This window comes from Gymnodraco acuticeps, unplaced genomic scaffold (assembly GCF_902827175.1).
Source record: "Gymnodraco acuticeps unplaced genomic scaffold, fGymAcu1.1, whole genome shotgun sequence".
In the NCBI taxonomy this organism is placed as follows: Eukaryota; Metazoa; Chordata; class Actinopteri; order Perciformes; family Bathydraconidae; genus Gymnodraco; species Gymnodraco acuticeps.
The window spans coordinates 1640534-1665467 of record NW_022990313.1 but is presented as its reverse complement, the minus strand read 5'-3'; the positions used below and the strand labels follow the sequence as shown (position 1 = coordinate 1665467).

Below are 24934 nucleotides of genomic sequence, written 5' to 3'. Positions count from 1 at the left end.
GAATCTGAGAAAAACCAAGTCTGATGTAGCCTCCCCTTATTATCACCAGGATAACGGATATGGGCTTAATGACTGGATGTTACAAAGTAGGGGAGAGGATGTTCCCGAAGAAGAGCCCTCCTCTATATCATATCCATGTAAGGTCTTTAGGACAAAAGAGGACCACGATAACATGACATATGAAGAATATCTTTCTTTAAAAGATGGTATTATAGATAACCTTTATAGAAACAGTATATCTCATACCACTCGCCAAGATCGCAAACGACAATTAGCAGAAAAGAAAAGAAAAAGTAAAGAAAAACGAAGAAAAATGAAAAGGAGAAGAAAAATGAAAAGCAAACGCAGAATGCGAATGAAAAGAAAAGGACGGAAAACCAAAAAGACAAAACGAAGGAAGGTGAAAAGAAAAAGGAACAAAGTGAAGAAATGTAATGGTGTTGTTGAGTCATTACCGGATCATAATAATCTTATAGATCATCTACCGCTAACCGACTGCTGCGAATGTGTTGAACAAATACCAAAAGCAATGGCAGAGCTTTGCTTCAATATAATGAGAGAAAAAGCACGATACTGTGGAATTGCCCAAATTGGCGACAGTGCCAGAACATGCATTAAAAGAATGTTGGAGGATTTCTATTCTAGTGTCGGTTGTCATTACATCGAAGGATATGCCAAAACGTGTGACGACATAGACAAAGCTTTTGAAGACAATTATATGGTACCTGTCCTTACAGCTAAACAAATCCTACGCCAGGTATTCAACAGACCACAAGAAGCACAAGAAGCCCCAGAAAGGATTACATTCAGAGCTAATAACGGTGAAACCGAAGAAGAAGCAAAGCAGATTATAATCGTTGCGGGTGAAAGGATAGAGAATTTGCATGTGATGTTAATGCATTTATCTGATATAAAAAATGCATTTGTTTACTTCCAAGAGACCCCTAAACATCTACTTGGGCAATGTGAATTGAACGATAAACCGATCACTGTCAATGAAACGCGGAGAGAAGCAGCAGTGCAAATCGTTAAGTCTATTACCTTGTATGCACTACGGCATTAACTTGGTAAAATGTAATGTGTTTTTATGAAAGTGTGTTGAATGTTGTGTTTTCAATTAAACAACCATTACAAAATGAAAATGTGTTTTATTTTTTTGCTCTCATATATAGTAATAGTATTGTAAACGAAACATTTATAATAAATCTTCGACAGGCTGCCACACAGCCTGCAATCCGTCACCCCGACCCTCAGTATGTGCACTAAAGAATGGGCAAAGATTACGGCTTTTTCGGTTTTCTAACCACCATTAGGCATCTAAAAAGAGTTGGTTTTACTGAGGCACCATATTGATTTTTGCTCCACCACAAATGGAGTAATTTTTCTTGACCATAAGGACCTGAGAAGTGCAGTAATTTATTTGTAAGTGGGTACACTTACAAAATATGCAAGGGATCAAATACTTATTTCCTCCACTATATTTGACTCTTCACTTGCTGTAACAAATATGCATTTCCTCTCTGTGGGACGAATAAGGGTATTCTGATAATTCCTCATACATACTCCTTTAAACCATTTTTGAAAAGTTAAGACATTCAATGGTAACCTTGTTAACAGAAGTGGCAATAACAGAGTGATATTGACTTTTAGTGATTTATTTATTATGCACTTTTTTCCTGCAGGTGTGGCTTGAGGAAGGAACACAGCGGCGGAGGGAAATGCCACAATGTCAATGGGGGTACATGAGCCAACCACCTTAGGTATAAAGGCAGGGTTGGGCTTCAGCAACACTCTCGTTTGCCCCGGGGCAAACTGAGTGCACGAAGGATGTACAGGCAATAAGGCTGTAAAACTCCTGAGCTCTGTGAAGTGTTTTCACTTATCTTTTTTATGTCTTGAGTATATTGTATGTTGCATTATTGGAGAAGCTTAGGACCCAGGGTTAGGTTTAGGGTTTTCATTGCCTAAACAACGCTGTTGTGCATACAGTATGTCAATACAACTTGGTATGTTGAATTGAAACTTGTGTATATGTTGTCCAACAGTATAATCAACCAGTGCTGCTATAAGCTCCGTGGCAGGGGGAGACGTGATGGCAGCTTATAGCAGCACTGGTTGATTGTACTGTTGGACACAAGTTTCAATTCAACATACCAAGTTGTATTGACATACTGTATGCATACATACATACCCTCCGCCGCTGTGTTCCTTCCTCAAGCCACACCTGCAGGAAAAAAGTGCATAATAAATCAATCACTAAAAGTCAATATCACTCTGTTATTGCCACTTCTGTTAACAAGGTTACCATTGAATGTCTTAACTTTTCAAAAATGGTTTAAAGGAGTATGTATGAGGAATTATCAGAATACCCTTATTCGTCCCACAGAGAGGAAATGCATATTTGTTACAGCAAGTGAAGAGTCAAATATAGTGGAGGAAATAAGTATTTGATCCCTTGCATATTTTGTAAGTGTACCCACTTACAAATAAATTACTGCACTTCTCAGGTCCTTATGGTCAAGAAAAATTACTCCATTTGTGGTGGAGCAAAAATCAATATGGTGCCTCAGTAAAACCAACTCTTTTTAGATGCCTAATGGTGGTTAGAAAACCGAAAAAGCCGTAATCTTTGCCCATTCTTTAGTGCACATACTGAGGGTCGGGGTGACGGATTGCAGGCTGTGTGGCAGCCTGTCGAAGATTTATTATAAATGTTTCGTTTACAATACTATTACTATATATGAGAGCAAAAAAATAAAACACATTTTCATTTTGTAATGGTTGTTTAATTGAAAACACAACATTCAACACACTTTCATAAAAACACATTACATTTTACCAAGTTAATGCCGTAGTGCATACAAGGTAATAGACTTAACGATTTGCACTGCTGCTTCTCTCCGCGTTTCATTGACAGTGATCGGTTTATCGTTCAATTCACATTGCCCAAGTAGATGTTTAGGGGTCTCTTGGAAGTAAACAAATGCATTTTTTATATCAGATAAATGCATTAACATCACATGCAAATTCTCTATCCTTTCACCCGCAACGATTATAATCTGCTTTGCTTCTTCTTCGGTTTCACCGTTATTAGCTCTGAATGTAATCCTTTCTGGGGCTTCTTGTGCTTCTTGTGGTCTGTTGAATACCTGGCGTAGGATTTGTTTAGCTGTAAGGACAGGTACCATATAATTGTCTTCAAAAGCTTTGTCTATGTCGTCACACGTTTTGGCATATCCTTCGATGTAATGACAACCGACACTAGAATAGAAATCCTCCAACATTCTTTTAATGCATGTTCTGGCACTGTCGCCAATTTGGGCAATTCCACAGTATCGTGCTTTTTCTCTCATTATATTGAAGCAAAGCTCTGCCATTGCTTTTGGTATTTGTTCAACACATTCGCAGCAGTCGGTTAGCGGTAGATGATCTATAAGATTATTATGATCCGGTAATGACTCAACAACACCATTACATTTCTTCACTTTGTTCCTTTTTCTTTTCACCTTCCTTCGTTTTGTCTTTTTGGTTTTCCGTCCTTTTCTTTTCATTCGCATTCTGCGTTTGCTTTTCATTTTTCTTCTCCTTTTCGTTTTTCTTTACTTTTTCTTTTCTTTTCTGCTAATTGTCGTTTGCGATCTTGGCGAGTGGTATGAGATATACTGTTTCTATAAAGGTTATCTATAATACCATCTTTTAAAGAAAGATATTCTTCATATGTCATGTTATCGTGGTCCTCTTTTGTCCTAAAGACCTTACATGGATATGATATAGAGGAGGGCTCTTCTTCGGGAACATCCTCTCCCCTACTTTGTAACATCCAGTCATTAAGCCCATATCCGTTATCCTGGTGATAATAAGGGGAGGCTATATCAGATTTGGTTTTTCTCAGATTCATGGCTACTTTCAACGGTCGTCTTAGTGGGGGTCCTTAGTTTTATATGATTTGCTGAGTGGGATGGGACTTATTGCGTTGAGTGGGAGGAGTCATCTGTAGAAAATACTCTGTTTTATTAGATTCCGTAAAAGCATCTGACTCTTAATGGCAGTTTGTGATTTTGAGGCTATTTCAGTGAAACAAGGCAGTTTTGAAACATTTGGCAGATTTATGCTTAAATTCTCTGAGAAAGTTACTGAAGGATACACTTTTGTGTATAAAAGCTGAAAAGTAGATAATGAAGTACTTTGTGTCCGTAGATTTCATTAAGATTCTGACTCTTAATGGTCCTCTCTAAATTTGATTCAGGGTTTGTTTGAAATGATTTGTGCTTTGTCACACAGACACACAGAAAAACACTGAAAAACACAAAAAGAAGGACTGTAATACACATGTATGAGACACGCTCCCCCTTGCTATAATGAAGACAACAGTTTTTAAATGTAAAAAACACTTTTTTATTTTTTCACACACAAAAATCAAATAGTTATACTGATTGCAACATCCGCAGGACCGTCTCCAGCTTAGAATTCCCCATATGACTGGAGATATCGTGATGGAGTTTTTTCACTTCAGTCAGAATATTCATGTGTATGCTGCTTTCTGCACAGAGATGCATTACATCTACAAACAGAGCATACACTGATAGCACATGATACACTTTTGATGTTTGTTTCATTTCTGAGATAATGTTACAGAATGTTTCGGAAAATGAAGATTCCAGGACCACTTTAAATGTTTCGTTTACAATCGTTTCCCAATGACCCGGAATAGTACTGCCAGAACGAACGATATCCAAAATGTCTTCTCGTTTACAAACTTCAGCCATTCTGTTTACACAGGGGTCACTACTCGTTCTGTTTTCAATCGTCCTCATCACCACACTTATTAAAAGGGTATTGACTACATTCTGATCAATATATACAGAGCGTTTTGCATATTAGTTTCCCATTTTTATTTTACTTTAAAGAAAAAAGTCAATGTATCGAACAAGTCCCTGGCTTCAGTCAACTGCTGGTTATTAGTCTTCTTCTTCTCCCCCCACTCGGCATGGATCTTTTCAAGTCTCTCCTTGAGGCGTCTGCAGTTTGTGATTTTGAGACTTTTTACAGACACTCTGCAGATTTATGTGTAATTCTCTCACAAAGGAAACAGTAAGTCTCTTACTTTTTTTATATGTATGACAATTTACAACTGGTAGAAAGTTAAGTACTTTTTCTGACCAGATTTTTCTTTAAGACTGTGACTCTTAACACACCAGAGAGCCAAACATACTCACCCCTTTTCAACGCCCTCCCCCCAGCAGCTCAGGTGTGAAACCCTCATACAGAATGTCAGTCCCTGTGTAAAACTTTTTAGTGACACTCTGCAGATTTCTGTGTAATTCTCTCACAAAAGGAACTGTAAGATACACTTTTTATGTATGCAAAACCTTAAACATTTCTGAAAATAAAATACTTTTATCTGAATACATTTTCTTTAGAGGCACTTTTTGATTTTAACGCTATTTCAATGGAGATTTTGAGACTTTTTACAGACACTGCAGATTTATGTGTAATTCTCTCACAAAGGAAACAGTAAGTCTCTTACTTTTTTTATATATATGACAACTTACAACTGGTAGAAAGTTAAGTACTTTTTCTGACCAGATTTTCTTAAAGACTGTGACTCTTAACACTGTTTCGATGAAACACAGCAGTCTTGATAACTTGACATGACTAACATTACTTTTCTAAAATATATGTTTTTTAGAAGCGTTACTTTGATTTCAAGGCTGTGATGGCGAGAGTTTAACAGTCAATGGCATCAAGCTGGTGCTCAAGAAGGACATTGTCATCCACCTTATTGATCAAGTGCTCATGCCAGACTCAGGTTAGACGTGCACATTTTCCCCTTATTAATGATTACCCAATTTACTACATTAATACATATATTGTTTTTCTGTAATCCATATTTTTAATGGTGTTTAAATTCCCTTTGTGCCTCAAGCTAAACAGGTGATGGAACTGGTTGGAAGTTCCCAGTCAACCTTTGGAGACATGGTGTCTGAGCCAGGCCTTTCTGCTTCCATGCAATCTGCCGCTGAGTACACTTTGCTTGCCCCCTCAACACTGTCTTCAATGGTGAGTAACATACTGGTGATTCAAAAAAAAGCACGCCCCTATTTAGTTGATGGCTGAAGACAAAGCCTGGGTCCATTCTCTAGACTCTATTCTAGTCACATTCTGGAATAATTAGTGATATTTAGATTTGTTTTGTATTTACCCCTCATGTGCTGAGTCATTAGTCATTATGTGTAAATGTATGGAGCTTTAGGGAAACTATACATTTATTGGCACACTGCAGAAGCTTTATGCCATGTAACAGCAAGTGTCCACTCCCCCCGAGAACATTCCTGGACTTCACCCCAAAGGGAGTAGAGATGATTTGTTTTTGCATTAAGAACGACAGAGAACATTTCTCTTTTAAATGGGTCCCAAAAAGTTTCCCAATGACCGGAATAGTACTGCCAGAACGCACGATATCCAAAATGTCTAACTACTAATTATTGTCGTCTTTCTTGAAACTGACGTGCTTAAATTCTCTGAGAAAGTTACTGAAGGATACACTTTTGTGTATAAAAGCTGAAAAGTAGATAATGAAGTACTTTGTGTCCGTAGATTTCGTTAAGAATCTTTGACAGATTTATGCTTAAATTCTCTGAGAAAGTTACTGAAAGATACACTTTTGTGTATAAAAGCTGAAAAAGTAGATAATGAAGTAGACTTTGTGTCCGTGTGAAACCCCATACAGAATGTCAGTCCCTGTGTTACAACTTTTTAGTGACACTCTGCAGATTTGTGTGTAATTCTCTCACAAAAGGAACTGTAAGATACACTTTTTTATGTATGCAAACGTCTTTCTTGAAACTGACGTGCTGACCGTTTTACAAAACAAGTTATGTTTTCTACTTCTTCATCCTCTGAATTTTCCTCCCCCCGTCCCTCTTCCTTCACCCCTCACAACAACAAATCAAGGTGGATCTGTGAAATGAAACACCTCTTCCCAAAGCATGACTTCCCTATTGAGGGCAGTAGGGTCTAAATCGATTGACCAGATATACTAACATGCAGAACGTACGGTATGTTTGAAAAAAGACTAACCATTTATCCAGTTCAAGCTGTCTTTAAGATGTGACATTGCGCACTGACTATTTCCCGTAAAATCGTGACAAACTATTACTTATTCTTAAATTTGATCTCTTGCTGCATGGTTGAAAATGATAGATGAAAAATAACTTTTTTTAAAAGAGTCAAGTTTTTCAAGATCAGATACAGGTCAAGAAAATGCATAGAGGAGGTATGGTGCTGGCTCATTAGCCCTCTCACTCTTCTTAGAATGATCCTGTGCAATTATAGTTAATAAAAGTAATTACACATTAGTTCACAAATCCATACAACTAAAAGAGAATACCCTTAGGTATCACTATTAAAACTTAAATAAGATCTTTTGAAAATAACCTCTTTTGCAAAACAGATACTTCTTTAGCAGTTTCACAAAAACTTGAAAAGAAACATCCTGAACGGGAGAGGGGTGAGGGGCGGGGGAAGTGTGTGTGTGTGTGTGTGTGTGTGTGTGTGTGTGTGTGTGTGTGTGTGTGTGTGTGTGTGTGTGTGTGTGTTCCCCCCTCCCCTCGCCCGCCAATTTGCCTGTAGAGGATGTCGGGGGTTTTATGATGCCCCCCACACCTGTATTCAGACTGTTCACCAAACTTTTCACGGCAGAGAAAAGCAGAGAGAGAGAGTTAGTGAGATTGACAGTACTTTTAAAATATATGGTTGCTATATTTCATGTTATTTGCAAGTATTTGTAAGTTACAGTCAATACTGCTGTATACAGGCGCACAGGAAGTGACTAGGTGGCAGGGACCTTGCTCTTTAGAGCTGAGACATTACTTTTAAAATATATGGTTGTATATTTCATGTTATTTGCAAGTATTTGTAAGTTGCAGTCAATACTGCTGTATACAGGCGCACAGGAAGTGACTAGGTGGCAGGGACATTGATCCTATGCATATGTGATTCATTATAAAATGATTATTTTGTAAAACCGTAGGGGGCAGCATTTTATTTTCTCCTGGTTGTTACATTTCATGTTATTTTGCCGGAAGCGGGGGCGACCGGTAGGGGCAGCATTTTTTATTTGATCATTTTCAAATTTTATTTTGAAAACCGGCAGGGGGCAGCATTTTATTTTTCTCATGGTTGTTAAATGTCATGTTATTTTATTTTGAAAACCGGAAGCGGGGCCGACCGGTAGGGACAGCATTTTTATTTGTATCATTTTAAAAATATTTCTAAATTTTATTTCTGAAAACCGGAAGTGGGGCGGTACTTCCGGCGGAAGGGGCGGTACTTCCGGTGGAAGGGGGCGGGACTTAGAGGTGTGACCTGTCACTTTCTATGCATACTAATGAGACGAGAGTGGTATGTGTATAACTACTGCTATTGATGAAGAAAGCTTTGGGTACCTGGATCTTCACATCATCACCACCTTGATCCCCAGAATAGGCGAGAGGCTAAAATTCATTAACAAACATAATGAATTTGTAAGTTATGCATACACATTCACCATGTTCTAAATTCAGACGGACGGACTGACAGACGTTACCCTTCACTGCTTGCCCTTTTAGTTCAGAATTCAGATGAGTCATGGGATATGTTTGCTTTAGATGTAAAACTCGAATTCCTGGGGATGTGAGAAGTCTTTTTATCCATTTACATGCAGTACATCATGTTAATTATGCTGCAAACTATTTCCAGTGTTGTGAAATTGGCTGCGGTAGAACATTTAACTACATGCGTTCTTTCTGCCGTGTCTGAGGGCAGGTCTATAGTGGAGAGCCTGGACACAGACCAACTGATCACAGGAAAGGAAAGAAAGGCCATGGTGCGGATTTTGGTGTCTCACCTCATTGAAAAATGTGGAGAAACGTGAGTACAATTTTACAGAAGGAGGATTTCTTTTTTAGATTAGTGTCCGCCCTGACTTTGAAAGGTCATGACTTCGATCCCCGGCCAAGTCATACCAAATACTGTTCAAAATGGTAACCGATGCCTCCCTGCTTGGCTTTCAGTATCAAGGGTAGGATTAGGGGTAAATCCCTGTGGCATATTGGCGTTAGACCTATGTCCTAAGATTATACGTGTACATCAAGCTGTCTGACGCAACATACACAGGAGATGGGCTCCTGGCCTAAGACCACAATGTTCTCAAATACTGTTACTTGTCTTGTTGACATTTAGAATGTTTTTACAGTATGACAACTGTTTTATTGTCTAATGATTGTATCTGTACATGTTGGCCATTTTCAGACCTACCGCGGTGATGAAAACTGCCCTGGCTTCCGCCTTGATTCATGCATTCCCCTGCTTAAACGATGACAGTGGCAGTGGTTTTGTGAGTACTTTTTGTGAAGTAAAACTAAATACTATCTAAAAAAAGATTGATTCTTTTTTTAAATTGAATGTATATGCACAGGGTCAAGTAGACATTTTAGGCTCATGGGCTTATATGGGGATTATTCTAATATCTTGTCAGGGAACATGGTATGCCAAGGGGCGATCCCACCACCCAGCAACCGGGTTCCTAGAAGAAAGACTCCGTAATATCAGGAAGCAGTTGAGGAGGAGCTCGTGCGGGCCCAGGCCACAGAGGGAACAAGACACTGTGCCCAGCAGGATAGTCATACCAGGTAATGCAATGTCTGTCCCAGATTTGCCTCTGGTTTAGAGTGGTATTTGTAATCTGACAGACAAACAAAGTATTCTCTATGGCGTCATATTTGTTACGCAGCCTGTAATGCTGCATCTTAAATCTCAGTGCAGAATTCTGCTCTGGCTTTAGAGCTGTTATTCCATTAATTTAGTTTTTCTGTGAAACTGCCTCAATTGCTGCATCAATGTTGTCTCAGAGGATTTCGCTACTTTTATATACCAGGAAGTTGGCACACGTATTGTTGGAGTTTTGAGGTTTTTACAACCCCACTCGGCTCTGCGTGTCGTTTTGACGAGTCCTGCTTAAAATCATAACCGGAAGGAAATCAGACAGAGAACACCCAGATACCAGTTTAAACAATCTGTTTTAATTATCAAAGGTAATAATGCAATGCACTATAATACATTACAACACCATATAATACAATATACTAAAATCATATTGTAATGTTTTAAGAAGTAGCCGGCCCACTTCTGCCCTGTTCGCGTGCTGCGGAGATCCTTCTGTCCTGACAGCATGTGAAGAGAGGCCGAACTCAGGAATCGACAGAACATATACCAGAAGACAGAAGGAAGGGGTGAGGTCAGCTGGTCATCTTTTCAGGTCCTCTCATTGGCAGACGCAAAATATGCTTTGTCACAGTGACCCAGCAGAAAACCAAACGGGCCCATTTTACAACAAAACACATCTTATCACCCAAGTCATGTGTTTCTTTATGAAAGCCATACTTGTTAGGAATAACTGTCTTCATACCCCCCCCAATCATCTCTGAACTTTTATTCACCCGAAGTAAGCTCACCCTTAGTCTAAAAGGACCATTGTCTCTCTTAACTGTGTGACTAAATTCTCAAGGCCTGCAGGATGCGCATAATTAACTTAGAACGAATTTAGCCACTATATCTAATGGTTAACCAAGAAAAACACTCAAAACAGAACTCACAAGTAATTCTGCATTTTACCCCTCAAAAATAGCCTAAAGCACCCTTTTGATGAAAAGGGTAAAAGTGAAAGAAAAAGACTATTGCGCTAATCTACTTTAAAGAAAAAGGGAACATTGTTTCAGGAATCTATAAAAAATCTCTCTATATTTAAGAGGAAAAATGTATTTTGTTCCTTCAACTATTAATACACAGGAATGTATATACCCACACATATATTTAGGGATAACATGATGCAATACACCTCTTATATATTGGTGAGATTACAATGAATATACCAAAAATATGCTGCATCACATCTGTGTTAGCTCATAAAGTCATGAACTCCATCTCGCAGGGGAGTAGCCCCTTGGCCACTGATTCGCATCTGTGTTACCTGCTATAACTCAATCAATATTAGAAACATGTCAACATTCACCAAACAGTATCTTATCCCCAGATATGGAGCAGGTCAATTCTAAAACCGTCAATCAATGGTCAGATTGAACAATCGAGTTGGGGCACTCCCCCTTTTTACACATGACTCATGTGTAACCAAAATCCTGTATGGGAAGAAAACCTTCAGGTAATAATGGATTCTAAGAAAATATCAAACATTTTTTCCCAAATGTACATCCATAATTTCCACAGTAAACACTCCAGTGAAATGAAGTGTTTCTCTCCATCCTTCAGTCCTAAAAGAAACAGAATCTTCATGTTTTAGTTTGAGTTTCACTTTCTGCAAACTGCCACCTCCTGTGGGAGTGCACAAGTGCGGTTTTCCAATTCTGTGGAATGTTATTGAGGCCCAGAAAAATGTGTTAGTCCAAAAACATGCTTGATTAGTCATTGTTTTAAATCATGCAGTTGCACTGATCACATGCAGACATACACTCACATTCACACTCACACTGTCAGGTTGTAAAGTCAAGTTTGGTCAGGTTCACCACAGAGTCAGTCATTCACAGTGCCTTGTCAAGTTACACTGTCGGTCAGGGTCAAAGGTCAGTTGGTCTCAGTCTTTTTTGGCCATGTGTCGTGCTCTGCAGAGACTTTGACATTTCAGCATAGGCCAGTATCCTTTGTCTACACAAATATGTATATATGGAGCGCCATCATTTATTAATTCACAATTACAACTATAATGTTCAAGATATCTCTAACTTTTCATTGAGACAGCTGCTTCCCACATTCCCCGAAAAGTGTTTAGCCAAAAAATGTCACTTCCTTATTGTACTACAACCCTGTCTCCTAAAAATTACGTTCCCACAGAACTAAACTGCATTCTCAATTACGTTTAGCTAGAAACGTATTTTCTCCCACGTTACGTTCGTTATGAACGTATCTCAAATACGTTTATTTTCTACATATCTTCTAGAAACATATTTTCTCCCACGTTACGTTTCTTATGAACGTATCTTAAATACGTTTATTTTCTACATATCTTTGCCATTTATTGTCTTGCTATAATGATAATAGTAATTTATAAATATAATTTTAGAGCACACATTTGAAATCAGTAGGCGAGGCTGTAATTTCGCCAGCTGTTACTCTCATGAGCGAGGCAGAAAATAATAGTTTTAACATGCCAAAAAGCTGCTGTGTCGTTTATTGCACCTCAAACATTAAAACAAATCCAGAGTTACGTGTTTCTGTACTTCCTCTAAGAAGAAAGGACAGTAACAGAAGATCTCTGTGACACCAGATGTGGTGTTGTTAATGCGATATGATATCCGAAAAAAAATTCAGTTTAGGATGGCCGAAGACACTACACTACCCATAATCCCCAGCTATCGTTTGGGACTACAGTCCCGTTGACAAACCCCGTGATTCATTTTCAAACTCTGGGATTGGATGTTGGAGTGGCAGTGCGCCAAGGTTACGCCGAGCGTCAAGCTCTTTGAAATGGAACGAAACCACGGCAGACTATTCAAAACTGGACTCGAACGCCCCCCCAGAAATACACATGCTGGCTCTGATGCTGGCTATTGTGTTTCGCAACATGTTCTCTATGGCACGTCTCTACTGGGAATTCTAGTTTTAAAAGACGTTTTCGTTTTTCCCAAAATTAGAAGTTGACAGTATTAAACTGTGTACAGCCCTGGAGGTTTAGGCGATAGGAAACAAATTGGTGTGTACAAATTTAAAACATGTAATTACTAAATGGGGGGAAATCACTTGTGTCCATAATGGGCAGCATTAATATCCACATGACAGCTCATTGTTACTTTGTAATTCTACTCCACTACAATTCAGAGGTTAACCTGGTATTTTTACTCCACTACATTTATTTTAGTTGCTTTGTAGATTCTGATTAATGATGTGAAATATAAACAACCCTTAAATCAGACTTTAGTTACACTTGAGTAAAATTCAGGGAAAGTGTCAACAATCAGGAGAGATATTTGATTGTTGGTGCTTGAGAAGACTAAACATTTATCTGCAGATCTCTATAAAGTATATTCATTAATCGTTATTCTCTACTAATAGTTAATTAAAAACTGTATATAATTGCTATTTTGCACATCCCTTTCAAGATTTCAAGATTTTCAAAGGTTTATTGACATATCATATACACAACTACGGTGTAGTTATGCAATGAATGAAAAACTTGGGTCACAGGTTCCTCAACAGTGCATTACAAGAAATCTATCAATATGTGTGTATACCTCCACCATTAAACTGTCATATTCTGCACATTTCTTATACTATCTATACATAAGAGTATAATTAATGTGTATAATATCAGTTAAAATAAGTGCTTCAACATAGTTAACATTGCAGGAAAGCAATATATTAGACGTTAAGTACTTTGTCAGGCTTAATATTTATCTGTAGATAGATACCCCCAAAGCTTTTTTTCTTATTTGAAAGAAGACCTTAACCTAAAGTATTCTTTAATGTGTTAATAAAGGTTAATTAGTTTGTCTGTTTTGCACATCCTCATATTAATATCTTTGTACATCCAGCACTAAACTGTTTTATTGTAGAGATCACTTACACAGGGTGTCCGCGGGGTCTTAAAAAGTATTAAAAGTTGATCAATCAATTTAGCAAAAATTAAGGCTATTAAAAAGTATTAAAAAGTATTAAACGGCATTTTCCAAGGTATTGTTTATCTGCTGGTGGACTACCTGAGAGATATACAGCAGGAGAACACGCCGTCCACCGCGGAGAATAAACAGAAGGGCAACCATGACAACCATGCTCCAGGGTCTTCTTCGCTGCTTTTGGTGTATTTTGTGGTGGCAGCAGCGTCACTTACAGGCCTGGCATATGTACTACAGCGTTTCCAGCATTTCCAGCAGTCTAGTGTGAACGGACAAGTTAATGAATCGAATGCGTGTGAACCGTGTGAACGGAAGACTTTTTTGAGTTTGCGTTTTACTGTATGCGTCCTCGTGGGGCCGGGGTCTAAGCCAAACTGTATCCGGTCACAGAGATCTGCTATTTTAAAGTAAGGTCAACACATATCGACCCTAAATATAGTCTACAGTATATTAAGAACGAGAAAAGTCTTAACATATATATCGTTTTTTGTAAACATATGACAAATGTGTGAGGGTGATGACGTCAGAGCATCGTCCTATAGAATAGAATAGAATATAATTCCTTTATTGTCATCGCACCAGGTACAACGACATTTAAAAAAGCAATCCTCGCAGTGCATTTCCACATAAAACGAATAAATATATATCTATATAAACATATACACATTAAACATATGCTCACACATCCATACCAACATGCATACATGCCCGCACATTATTTAAATACAGTTTACAATATAAAAAACACAGGGATGATATTTTGCATCTCTGATGTCGATCAGTTAATAAGTTAATACAACTATTAAAGAGCCGGGCTTAGCCCCGGACAGCCCCAGCCCAATTTAACCCCTGGGTATTTGTGAGGGAGCTCCTATATGGCATTACCCCGCTGAAGCTCACCAAAGTTTAATATATTTCATAGTTCAAAGTTTTGTCAATTGTTTTGTTTATTGGTCAAATACTGGTTTCTAATGGTTTCTGAGGAGTTTTACTGGAATGAAAGAGCACAGAGTACAGAAGCAACAAAGCAGCATACTGCATTAAACCTGACCTGCACAGAGAGGTTGAAGTTCATGTGGAGAGGAGGCTTCAGTAGTCTGTCTGCACTCTGTTTAGTTGTGCTATCTTACAATCAATATAGTAAATGTGAGGTAAAGTGTGTCGCCAATGTAACCGGTTAGAACTCGAAGTTGCGATGAGGTCTTAAAATGTATGGAAAGGGTCTTAAAAAAGGTCTTAAAAGGTATTAAATTTCAGGATTCCTGCATATTACAGTATCTTCTTGATTTTTTATATTCTATATTTCTATCAATGACCTTCTACTTTCCCCCTATGAAAGTTTGTACTCTTAATATTGTTTTCATCAAATAACATTATTCAACAAAAATAACATTATTCAACAAAAATAATTCAATAATGTGCTTTAACCACTAGGTGGTGCACACAAGGTACACACAGCATACTAATAATAACTTTGTATTATTAGTGTAGGACACTTATGTATGTATAACATCTGAAGATGTGTAGTTTTATTCATGTTTTTACATAATTTTACAGGATATTGCTATACTGTTTCTCATGTTTTACTTCTACACATTAATATAGATTTGTAAAACATCACCGACAGAAAGGTGTATCCGTCATTTAATGGTAAGCTATTGAAATTGTGATTTCATAGATGTGTCTCCCATCACCCAAATCCCCTGACTATTCTCTCAACTCAGTATTTACATTCTTATATTCAAAGAAAATCAGTAATATCTTTAAAAACGTGCATTGCGGCTAAAACATTCAATCAGCGAGCTGAGGATCTTTCCTACGTCTGTTTCCGGTATTGTTCCTGTAATGATAGTTCACATGTATGCTACATTGAAGGGTGGAATTGACTACACATCTTCAGAAACACAATTTGCTTCAGATATAACTCATAGCAAATAAAGTATAACAATATAAGTAATAAAAAGATAAAACACTGGCATGTAATTTACGTTAGAATAAATAGAATGGTTTTGAATAATAGATACTCACTTTACAGCCCCGCCCACTTTTGTGGAAACCAACGCTGTCATTTGAACGGCGATCAAGCCTGAAGCCACAGAAATCTTCTGTTACTGTCCTTTCTTCTTAGAGGAAGTACAGAAACACGTAACTCTGGCTTTGTTTTAATGTTTGAGGTGCAATAAACGACACAGCAGCTTTTTGGCATGTTAAAACTATTATTTTCTGCCTCGCTCATGAGAGTAACAGCTGGAGAAATTACAGCCTCGCCTACTGATTTCAAATGTGTGCTCTAAAATGATATTTATAAATGACTATTATCATTATTATAAGCAAGACAATAAATGGCAAAGATATGTAGAAAATAAACGTATTTAAGATACGTTCATAAGAAACGTAACGTGGGAGAAAATATATTTCTAGAAGATATGTAGAAAATAAACGTATTTGAGATGCGTTCATAACGAACGTAACGTGGGAGAAAATACGTTTCTAACTAAACGTAATTGAGAATGCAGTTTAGTTCTGTGGGAACGTAATTTTTAGGAGACAGGGTTGTGTACTACTACTGCAGTTTATTAACACCTAATCTATATTCAAATGTCTAATAGATCTATTTCAGAAACTTGTGCACATAATTATCATCTTGAGTCAAACCATTACTAGGATCTGTAAAGCTCTGCTATGTATTTCATAACTCATATTCATTTATCTTCAAATCTGGTCCACTTAAAAACAATGTTAACCTCTTTAACAGTGCGTGGAACCTTGGGTGTCCGAATATGTAACAATCACTCCTTCCTTTATCAAGGATTCTAAAAACAGAAGTCATTTCATCAATGGTTTGTAGCTAAATTTAGGAATTATCACTTATGGTAGGTATGTTTTTACTCTTTAACATCTCTAAATGTCAGTTAATTACTAACTAAATTAATGTCCATTAGGAGGTGGTGACGCTAGTCTTCCAAACTCATAATCTGGTGCCGTGCGCTTCCTGTGAAGCTGCATAAGATTTTAAAAACCACTGCAGGGTGGGTCGAGTGACCCCTCCTCCCTATTAGTCGTCAATAATATGCACCATTACAATGGGTGATTGAAGGCCTCACATTATGTCCAATTACAGCATCAGTCTTCTTTACTCTAAAATTACTTTTTAAATAGGAATATTTAGAAATGGAACAAATATTCAATCTTCAGAAAAGTTCTTAACCAAAGTCTATCTAGTGAATAGCTAACATATTTGAAAATGTCAGATGTATAAAAATAAGCCTAAATACTCCCTTACCATCAAAGTCCAAATCTAGACATAAGGTGAACAGTTTTGGTAATGGACAATTTAACCTAAAAACAAAACAAAATTGGACTTGTGTCCTTGTTATTTGTTCTTCAAAATACATTAGCAAATACCTTGTGAAGTATTTGCAACATAACTAACCCTCTCTAGGATATAAAATCCATTCATCTTTTTACTCATAGTTAGTTTATATGTCAAGATTATTAGGTGTGACCTAATAATCAGATGTGTTGTTTGCTAAACAAGGATATTAAACTTGAATCTTTTCAGTATTCCAGACCATCGTTTAAACAATCAGCCTCCCTTCTCAAACACTAAACCTATTGTTGTACACCACCCTCTGGAAAACTCTTGCACAGTTATGCTGTAAAATCATCGCATAATTTCTTCAGAGTCTGAACAATCTGAGACAAGCCTGTCTCAGAACTTGTCATAATGTGAACAGTCAGTGATGCGTTGTCTTCTGCAGCTGTAGTGAATTGGATCAATGAAACTCTTGTTTTGCACTGGGATATCCTGAGGGGGAAGGAACCTCTGGATCAATGTGGTACAATCAGCAGACACACGTTGTCCTCTGCACAGCAGGAATCCCCAAAAACTGCAGTTCCTCTTCACACCACTGTTGCCTCGGCAACAAGGCCCAAGCAAAATGTCAAACCCTCCTCAGAGATGCGTTCTTTGCACAGTTCTTCTGTTTCTGTAGTGAGCAACTCTTCACCAACACACTGATTCAGAGTACAACCCAAAGGTGGCGCACAACTATCCAGTGCTGCTATAATCACAGCAAATCAGCAACTGGAGAAAAACTCAATTTAAATCTCTCCCCCAAAGGGTTACAAAATAAAACGGCTGAGTGTCTATATGGTCAGGAATGCTGAAACATGTGAATGTTAAAACAAACCAATGGCAGTAGTCTACCCAGATTATTTACTCCATTAAAAGTAGTAAAACCACATCGTAAAATATCTTGTCTAGTTGAAGTCCTGCTTCTAAAATTCTAGTCAGAAAAAAATAAAATAAACTTCATCTTTAAAATCTTTTTTTAATTTGAAACCAAAAAAGGTCTTCCTTCTCCACCATGATCCTATTTCTACATCAAAGTCCAAACAAACTGATGATTTATCTTTAAAAACCATGAGGAATGACAGTTCTCATAAAACACTATTCTTCCTTACTTGATTTCCAAATCAAATGAGCCAAACAGGAAAACCTCCTTAACCACTTGCCTATTCTATTATTTTTTTAATTGTTTATCTAAGTTGTGTTACAAGCAGGTTAGATTTGTAACAGAACACAAAACTAACTGTATTTAGCGCTATATTTGAAAAACAAGTAATCTGATTACAGTTAATGAATATATATTTTGAACAGTTATTATTGGTGGAAAAGTTTCCTCACAAAATGTAATCTCCATTACTAAAGCTAAAACCTAAAGAAATCATCACGGAACAGTTTTCTGTCCTTACCACTTAATTGTTTCAATACAAACTAAAAAGCGTTGTGAAAACTCCCACTCTTGAGAACATCTCAACACTTTATTCCATCTGAGCACGAATGTTTATGACAGACACGCCCTATTAATCCAAAACGGCCTTTAATGGTATCAATTGTGAACTTTCTTAATATGAATTGTAAATGCAACGTATGTTCTCTTTGGAACACAGATAGGACAGTAGCTGCTGAAACTGGTTAATAGCAGCTTTCTGTTAACCTAGATAAGCATGTTGTTCTTATATTTTTACTTCATGTTTACTCACAAAACAATATAACATTCTTCAGACTAGTAGTTAACTTTATATAAGTTGTACTCTCTCTGAACTTTTCAAAACATCTACTTCTCCTGTCTCTCTCTCTCTGTGCCCTGCAGCTGCTCCTGCACAAGCTTCTCTCATCAATCACCTCTCTGTGTTTAGCCAACAGTGTGAGATGGCTTTTAGCCTCGTGCAGCACCTCTGTCATGTTTAAACATGAACAGATCCCTCCTGTTTACATACTCTTTCTTCATAAATACAATTAATGTCTACTAATGATATTACAAAAACTACCTAATGACAAATAGCACAAAATTCACAATGCAATGCAATAGTAACAATCAGTTCTCAAAACTTCTCATGAAAACCACAATGTGACGGAACTGCATCCCACAAAAACTATGCTAAAAACGACAAATTATAGTTTCTTATTTATTTAAATATCTACGACACATTGATCTATTAATTTTCAATGTTATTCACTCCAACTTCAGACCAGTCGTTGATTATTCACTCCTTGTTTTAAATTCAACGCTCAGCAGCCATTTTTGAGGCATTTTGAGAAGAAGCACAAGCAGTCACACTTCGGGCTGCTGCTTCAGCAATTAGAGGAAAGCTGTGAAGAAAAAGGGGGGCTTTCTTTAACCCCTGGTGACCACGCATTTCTTTATCTGACTTTTCTCCCTTATCTATTAGTAATTATTCACAGAAAATTATTCCCCGTACAGTCTATCCAGCTTTATGGTGCGATGTTTATTTCAACAGATAACATAATCTCTTTATCGTCACGTTTGGCCAGATAGATTTAACCCCACAGAACAAGAGAACGAGATTCCGGTCCTTTCAAAATGGTTATTTGAAATTTGCGTATCTACTCTTGGATTCACTTATAATGCAACTGCAGCTCCTATGAGACTGGAAAACATTATTCAATTTAGTTCTGGATGGAATCATTAGAAACCACTGAACTCCCCCGATGGGTTAGCCGTATCGAGTTCTGAAAAAAACGCACGGGGCCTTTCACCTTCATCTTACAGTCCTCATCGCTTCACGTGGAGCTAACAAGTTAGTCGTGCGATTCTGAAAAATCCACGAGGTTCCTAACCGTTGCTTTATTAATCTTATTATTATTAGTTAGTTACCTACCTATGCTAAAATATGCATTGCATTATCTTTAGCGTGAAGACTAGACACTGAGAAATATTCCTGACAACTCTAAAAAATTTGAATATAGCCAAATCACAGATTTTGAGTGTAACGGGTATCCGTGCTTACCTGATATTTTGTATAGAGCTCTGTTTTTAGTTGTCAGAAAGTATTTCGAGGTGTCACCCCTGGACAGCTTCGTCCGCTGGCTGCTGATGTGACTCCCGCTGAACGCCCACTCGTAAACGTCTGGGTCACCACTTTGTTGGAGTTTTGAGGTTTTTACAACCCCACTCGGCTCCGCGTGTCGTTTTGACGAGTCCTGCTTAAAATCATAACAGGAAGGAAATCAGACAGAGAACACCCAGATACCAGTTTAAACAATCTGTTTTAATTATCAAAGGTAATAATGCAATGCACTATAATACATTACAACACCATATAATACAATATACTAAAATCATATTGTAATGTTTTAAGAAGTAGCCGGCCCACTTCTGCCCTGTTCGCGTGCTGCGGAGATCCTTCTGTCCTGACAGCATGTGAAGAGAGGCCGAACTCAGGAATCGACAGAACATATACCAGAAGACAGAAGGAAGGGGTGAGGTCAGCTGGTCATCTTTTCAGGTCCTCTCATTGGCAGACGCAAAATATGCTTTGTCACAGTGACCCAGCAGAAAACCAAACGGGCCCATTTTACAACAAAACACATCTTATCACCCAAGTCATGTGTTTCTTTATGAAAGCCATACTTGTTAGGAATAACTGTCTTCATACCCCCCCCAATCATCTCTGAACTTGTATTCACCCGAAGTAAGCTCACCCTTAGTCTAAAAGGACCATTGTCTCTCTTAACTGTGACTAAATTCTCAAGGCCTGCAGGATGCGCATAATTAACTTAGAACGAATTTAGCCACTATATCTAATGGTTAACCAAGAAAAACACTCAAAAGGGTAATCTTTTCACTCAAAACAGAACTCACAAGTAATTCTGCATTTTACCCCTCAAAAATAGCCTAAAGCACCCTTTTGATGAAAAGGGTAAAAGTGAAAGAAAAAGACTATTGCGCTAATCTACTTTAAAGAAAAAGGGAACATTGTTTCAGGAATCTATAAAAAATCTCTCTATATTTAAGAGGAAAAATGTATTTTGTTCCTTCAACTATTAATACACAGGAATGTATATACCCACACATATATTTAGGGATAACATGATGCAATACACCTCTTATATATTGGTGAGATTAAAATGAATATACCAAAAATATGCTGCATCACATCTTCTGCATAATACTCTTCATAAACTTCTGCAGTATGCATCACTTCAAACCTATGGAACCCTGTCATATCAGTGACATAAGAAAATAGTGTATAGCACATTGAGAGATCACCGGGGTCGCATGGCCTGGTGTAATATTTATATTTGACAACAGTGTGATATTTTGTATTTTACAGCAGCCAACATATCCGAAGAGCGAGCTGTGCAGTTTGCAGAATGGTTGAAGAATAACTCACAGCCCCTCGCCCAGGTGGAGGCATATATGCGCGACAGCTGCCAGTACAGGGCAGGATGGATACGGGCCGAGCACTCGAAGTCCATTCCCGAAGTCCTGGCCATGTTCCCTCGTCTTACTACTCCAGGCATGGTATGTCAAAACTGAAATATATGTACAGCCTGTTTGCTAGAGCAGTTTGGTAAATAGAAGCCAGGCTCTCCTCCAGGAGGAGACGCATTTAGCCATTTTGTGAGAATGGAAACTACTCATTGCTTAAAGGAGAATTAGGACAGAGCGACACAAAATTGAATATATTGCTTCTTTTGAAAGAAAATCACCTGGACCATGTTTTTGGGGACCTGAGGAATAACTATACCTTTCAGGACAAGCAACAGGAACCCCTTTTGGCGTTCCTGTTGCTATGTACAGTATATAGCAACATACATTTTTTGTAATTTTTGAATAAATATTTGAAGTTTTTCAGAAAACTTAGGTCAGGATTTAGAAGGCGTTTTTAGAATCGGCCTCAGGTCTAAATGGGTTAATCCAATAGTATACACAGGACATGCTGTATAAAGCCCACTTCTTTTCAGAAGTAGTAGAGTTGGTGCATATAATTCTTGTGCACATACAGTAGCTTGTGCACATTATGTTATGCATTGTCACTACTCGTGAGTTTGGATTCCTACAGGCTAAATCTTGGTCATGCTTTTATTAACCTTGCTTCTTTAAGTATTGGAGCTCAGCCATCATAGGTCTTGTCAACTTGCCCTGAATTATGTCAATATCTTTATTTGTCCTGTATTTAAAACTTCATCACTTTATGGTCAGGAAAATGTACTTTTTTACTATGCACTAGGAATAGTGAGTATATTGTCTAAATGACCATGTTTCTCAATTTGTCTCCATCTTTTAGATTGCACAAGATTTTTCGATCCTCTTCGCAGAGCCTGCACCTAAACTCTTCGAAACGTGGGTAACTCTTTACGCTGACAAGATCATTCGTCTGGCGAAACGCGAAGGGAAACTCGCATTGCCAGAGGAACAGATCAATCTGGGTAAGATAGTTATTTTATAACAAACTTAGCAAATGTAAAGAATACCTTACTAATAATAATAAGGAGTTTGTTTTTATATCATGCTTTTCTGGATACTCAAATGCACTATACATAAGAACTTAACTAACAAAACACTCAAACAAGAAAGACATTTTTTTGGGGGTTTTGATTGATGTGGAACTTTATTTTATTGTATTATACGACTATTCAAGTCTATATTGACACCCATAATTGTCCTCCTACAGATGCCAGGGGAGAAGTAGCCCTGATGCTGCTGCCTGTCATGCTCCCTCCGCCTGTATATAAACAGGGCAGAAAATTGGTCCGCGCCAGTGTGGAAGAATCTAAATCATTCTTCATTGATGTTAAGCCCGTAAGTTATTTACCTTTGAACAGAAATTCAAATATAAATTCATAGTGAAATGACTCCAATCATTCTTTAACACTGTTGGAAAGCCTGATTCCTCTTTACAACGAGGTGCAACTTGTAAAGATTGTATTCGTGGAATGAGTGACACAGCTTGACATTTGTCAGAATACTCATTTCATGAAGCACTATTATTACAAGTTGTAACTCGGTGTAAATTGTTACTCCATATCGACGTGGGATGTATAAACCACAGACCACACATAAGTAGACTGGCCACGTACCCAGAATAAATTGTTTAAGACCACGCCATTGAATTTAGGGCTTCTTTCTTAAATCAGCTGATGGGGTGGGAGAGGGTTGAAAGAGCTTCAGCTGATGACAATTTCTCTGCACCGGTAGAAATACTTATCTTTTTTCTTTTCTTTCTCATCATAGGTCGGAACTAACATGGTGGAGTATTTGGAGCAAGCCAAATTGTCCAGGTCGTGCCCGTTCGTGCTACTGCTTCAGGGTGGGATGCTGTGCTCTCAAGCCTTTGTTGTTATCTCAGGCAAGGCTATTGAGACTGAGACGGCTCTCGCAGCTGTGGATACCTGTTTCAAGAGTTTTTATGTCTTTGACATAAACTATACAAATCAGTGTTTGCCTACTTGGCAATTCTTCCAGGATGTTGTTTATGAACTCGAGGGAACTGTTTCCCCAGCAGTGAAGTTCCTGAAAATGCAAATACATGCTTGTAACTAGACTGGCCTGCATCCCCCCCACCCATCTCTTCCTTTCTCTCTCCTCTCCCTCTTGTTCCACATCTCCTAGTATCAATAACCCTTGTGTGAGGAACTGGGAATTGAATTTTTTGATGTGTTTTGATTCTGTGATTTTAATTTGAATAAATAATTATTGTTACATTGGTGTGAGAATATATTTGATCAAGAAAACAACCGAAGGATCAGAGGTGAGTAAATGCCAACAATCACACAATTGTGATTGTGATAATTTTGTTAAATTCATGACTATCAGTTGTGCCAATAAAATGTCAATTATAAAAGGGAAAACAACCCATTATAATTAGTAATAATTCATAATTATAACTAAACCCAGCAGTGTAGTCAATGTGAACCCTTCATTGGGTTAAATAACCAACCCAATTTGTTGGGTAATAAAACCAACCCAATTTGTTGGGTTATATTATATAACCAACCCAATTTGTTGGGTTAAATAACCAACCCAATTTGCTGGGTTAAATTAACCCAGCGTGTGTTCTGTCCAATATTTAACCAGCGCTGGGTTGGGAAACAACCCAGATTGGGTTGTTTTTAACCCAGTAGTTTTAAGAGTGTAGGTCTACATAATTATAGGGCATCTCCATGGAGCTCAGGCTGATTGTTTGCTCTGTGGTGGCTCGATCACGTTCTTTTAATTCTTAGGTTTCTATGAACAGTTTCTTTATTTTACCATTATGGAATAATCACATTGGTAAATAGTGGCAATGGGGTTTTCCCGGCCAACTTATCATAGTCATGATTTTGAATATTTCTAGTTCACCTTAACCTGTAACATATTTATATTGTTTTGTTTCAGGTCAAACAAGCTGTCCATACTGCTGCAGGATTGTTGTCCTGTCAGACAGAAGATACATCCTGCATAGGTGCTGATGATGCAAGTGATGATTCCCAGGTACTGGAGGCACACACAACTAAACGTGGGCAGTCAGTGACTGGCCACACAGACAGAACCACTGGAACCATGCCCGTGTAAAACTGTGACTTTGGTGAGTGTGCAGACTAGGACCGATGACATCAACAACAGTCAGTTGCTCAGTCATGATCATCCATATTGCGTCAGCAGGGACATTGCAGGTGGATCCGCCACACTGGCACCTGCAGATGCAATGGCCAAAGCACCACCGAGTCCAACACCTGATGTGTCAATGCCTGGAGAAGATGCTTCCAGCTCTGGGGAGAGCATTCCAGGGACTGAGCCTTCTTCGTCGGACTACAGCCCTACTGAAGATGAAATTACAGAATGACAGCGAAGACAGCGAGGATGATGGAGAACATTCAGTGGATGGCGGAGAAGATCCAGTGTCAGACAAAACATATCTGGTATCCCATGCACAACTGATGAAGCTGTTTTGTGTATGCAACTTTGCCGGATGCGGAA

The 24934-nt window shown here is 38.1% G+C and overlaps 1 protein-coding gene across 1 annotated transcript; it reads left to right on the top strand.

The window, feature by feature from the left end:
• Window positions 1-9369: 9369 nt before the first annotated feature.
• LOC117550414 lies at window positions 9370-23580 on the top strand. Its single transcript, XM_034222841.1, has 6 exons — window positions 9370-9376; window positions 9518-9671; window positions 21306-21496; window positions 22263-22404; window positions 22650-22777; window positions 23210-23580. The coding sequence occupies exons 3-6, from the start codon at window positions 21392-21394 to the stop codon at window positions 23516-23518; spliced, it is 684 nt and encodes a 227-aa protein (XP_034078732.1). The 5' UTR covers window positions 9370-9376; window positions 9518-9671; window positions 21306-21391; the 3' UTR covers window positions 23519-23580.
• The last annotated feature ends 1354 nt before the right edge of the window (window positions 23581-24934 follow it).

Bases quoted from the DNA above. Each gene is read 5' to 3' on its own strand.
- LOC117550414 (XM_034222841.1), top strand. From the start codon at position 21,392: ATGCGCGACAGCTGCCAGTACAGGGCAGGATGGATACGGGCCGAGCAC. The intron at 21,497-22,262 runs GTATGTCAAAAC...TCCATCTTTTAG, and splicing joins GTCTTACTACTCCAGGCATG to ATTGCACAAGATTTTTCGAT. The intron at 22,405-22,649 runs GTAAGATAGTTA...GTCCTCCTACAG, and splicing joins AGAGGAACAGATCAATCTGG to ATGCCAGGGGAGAAGTAGCC.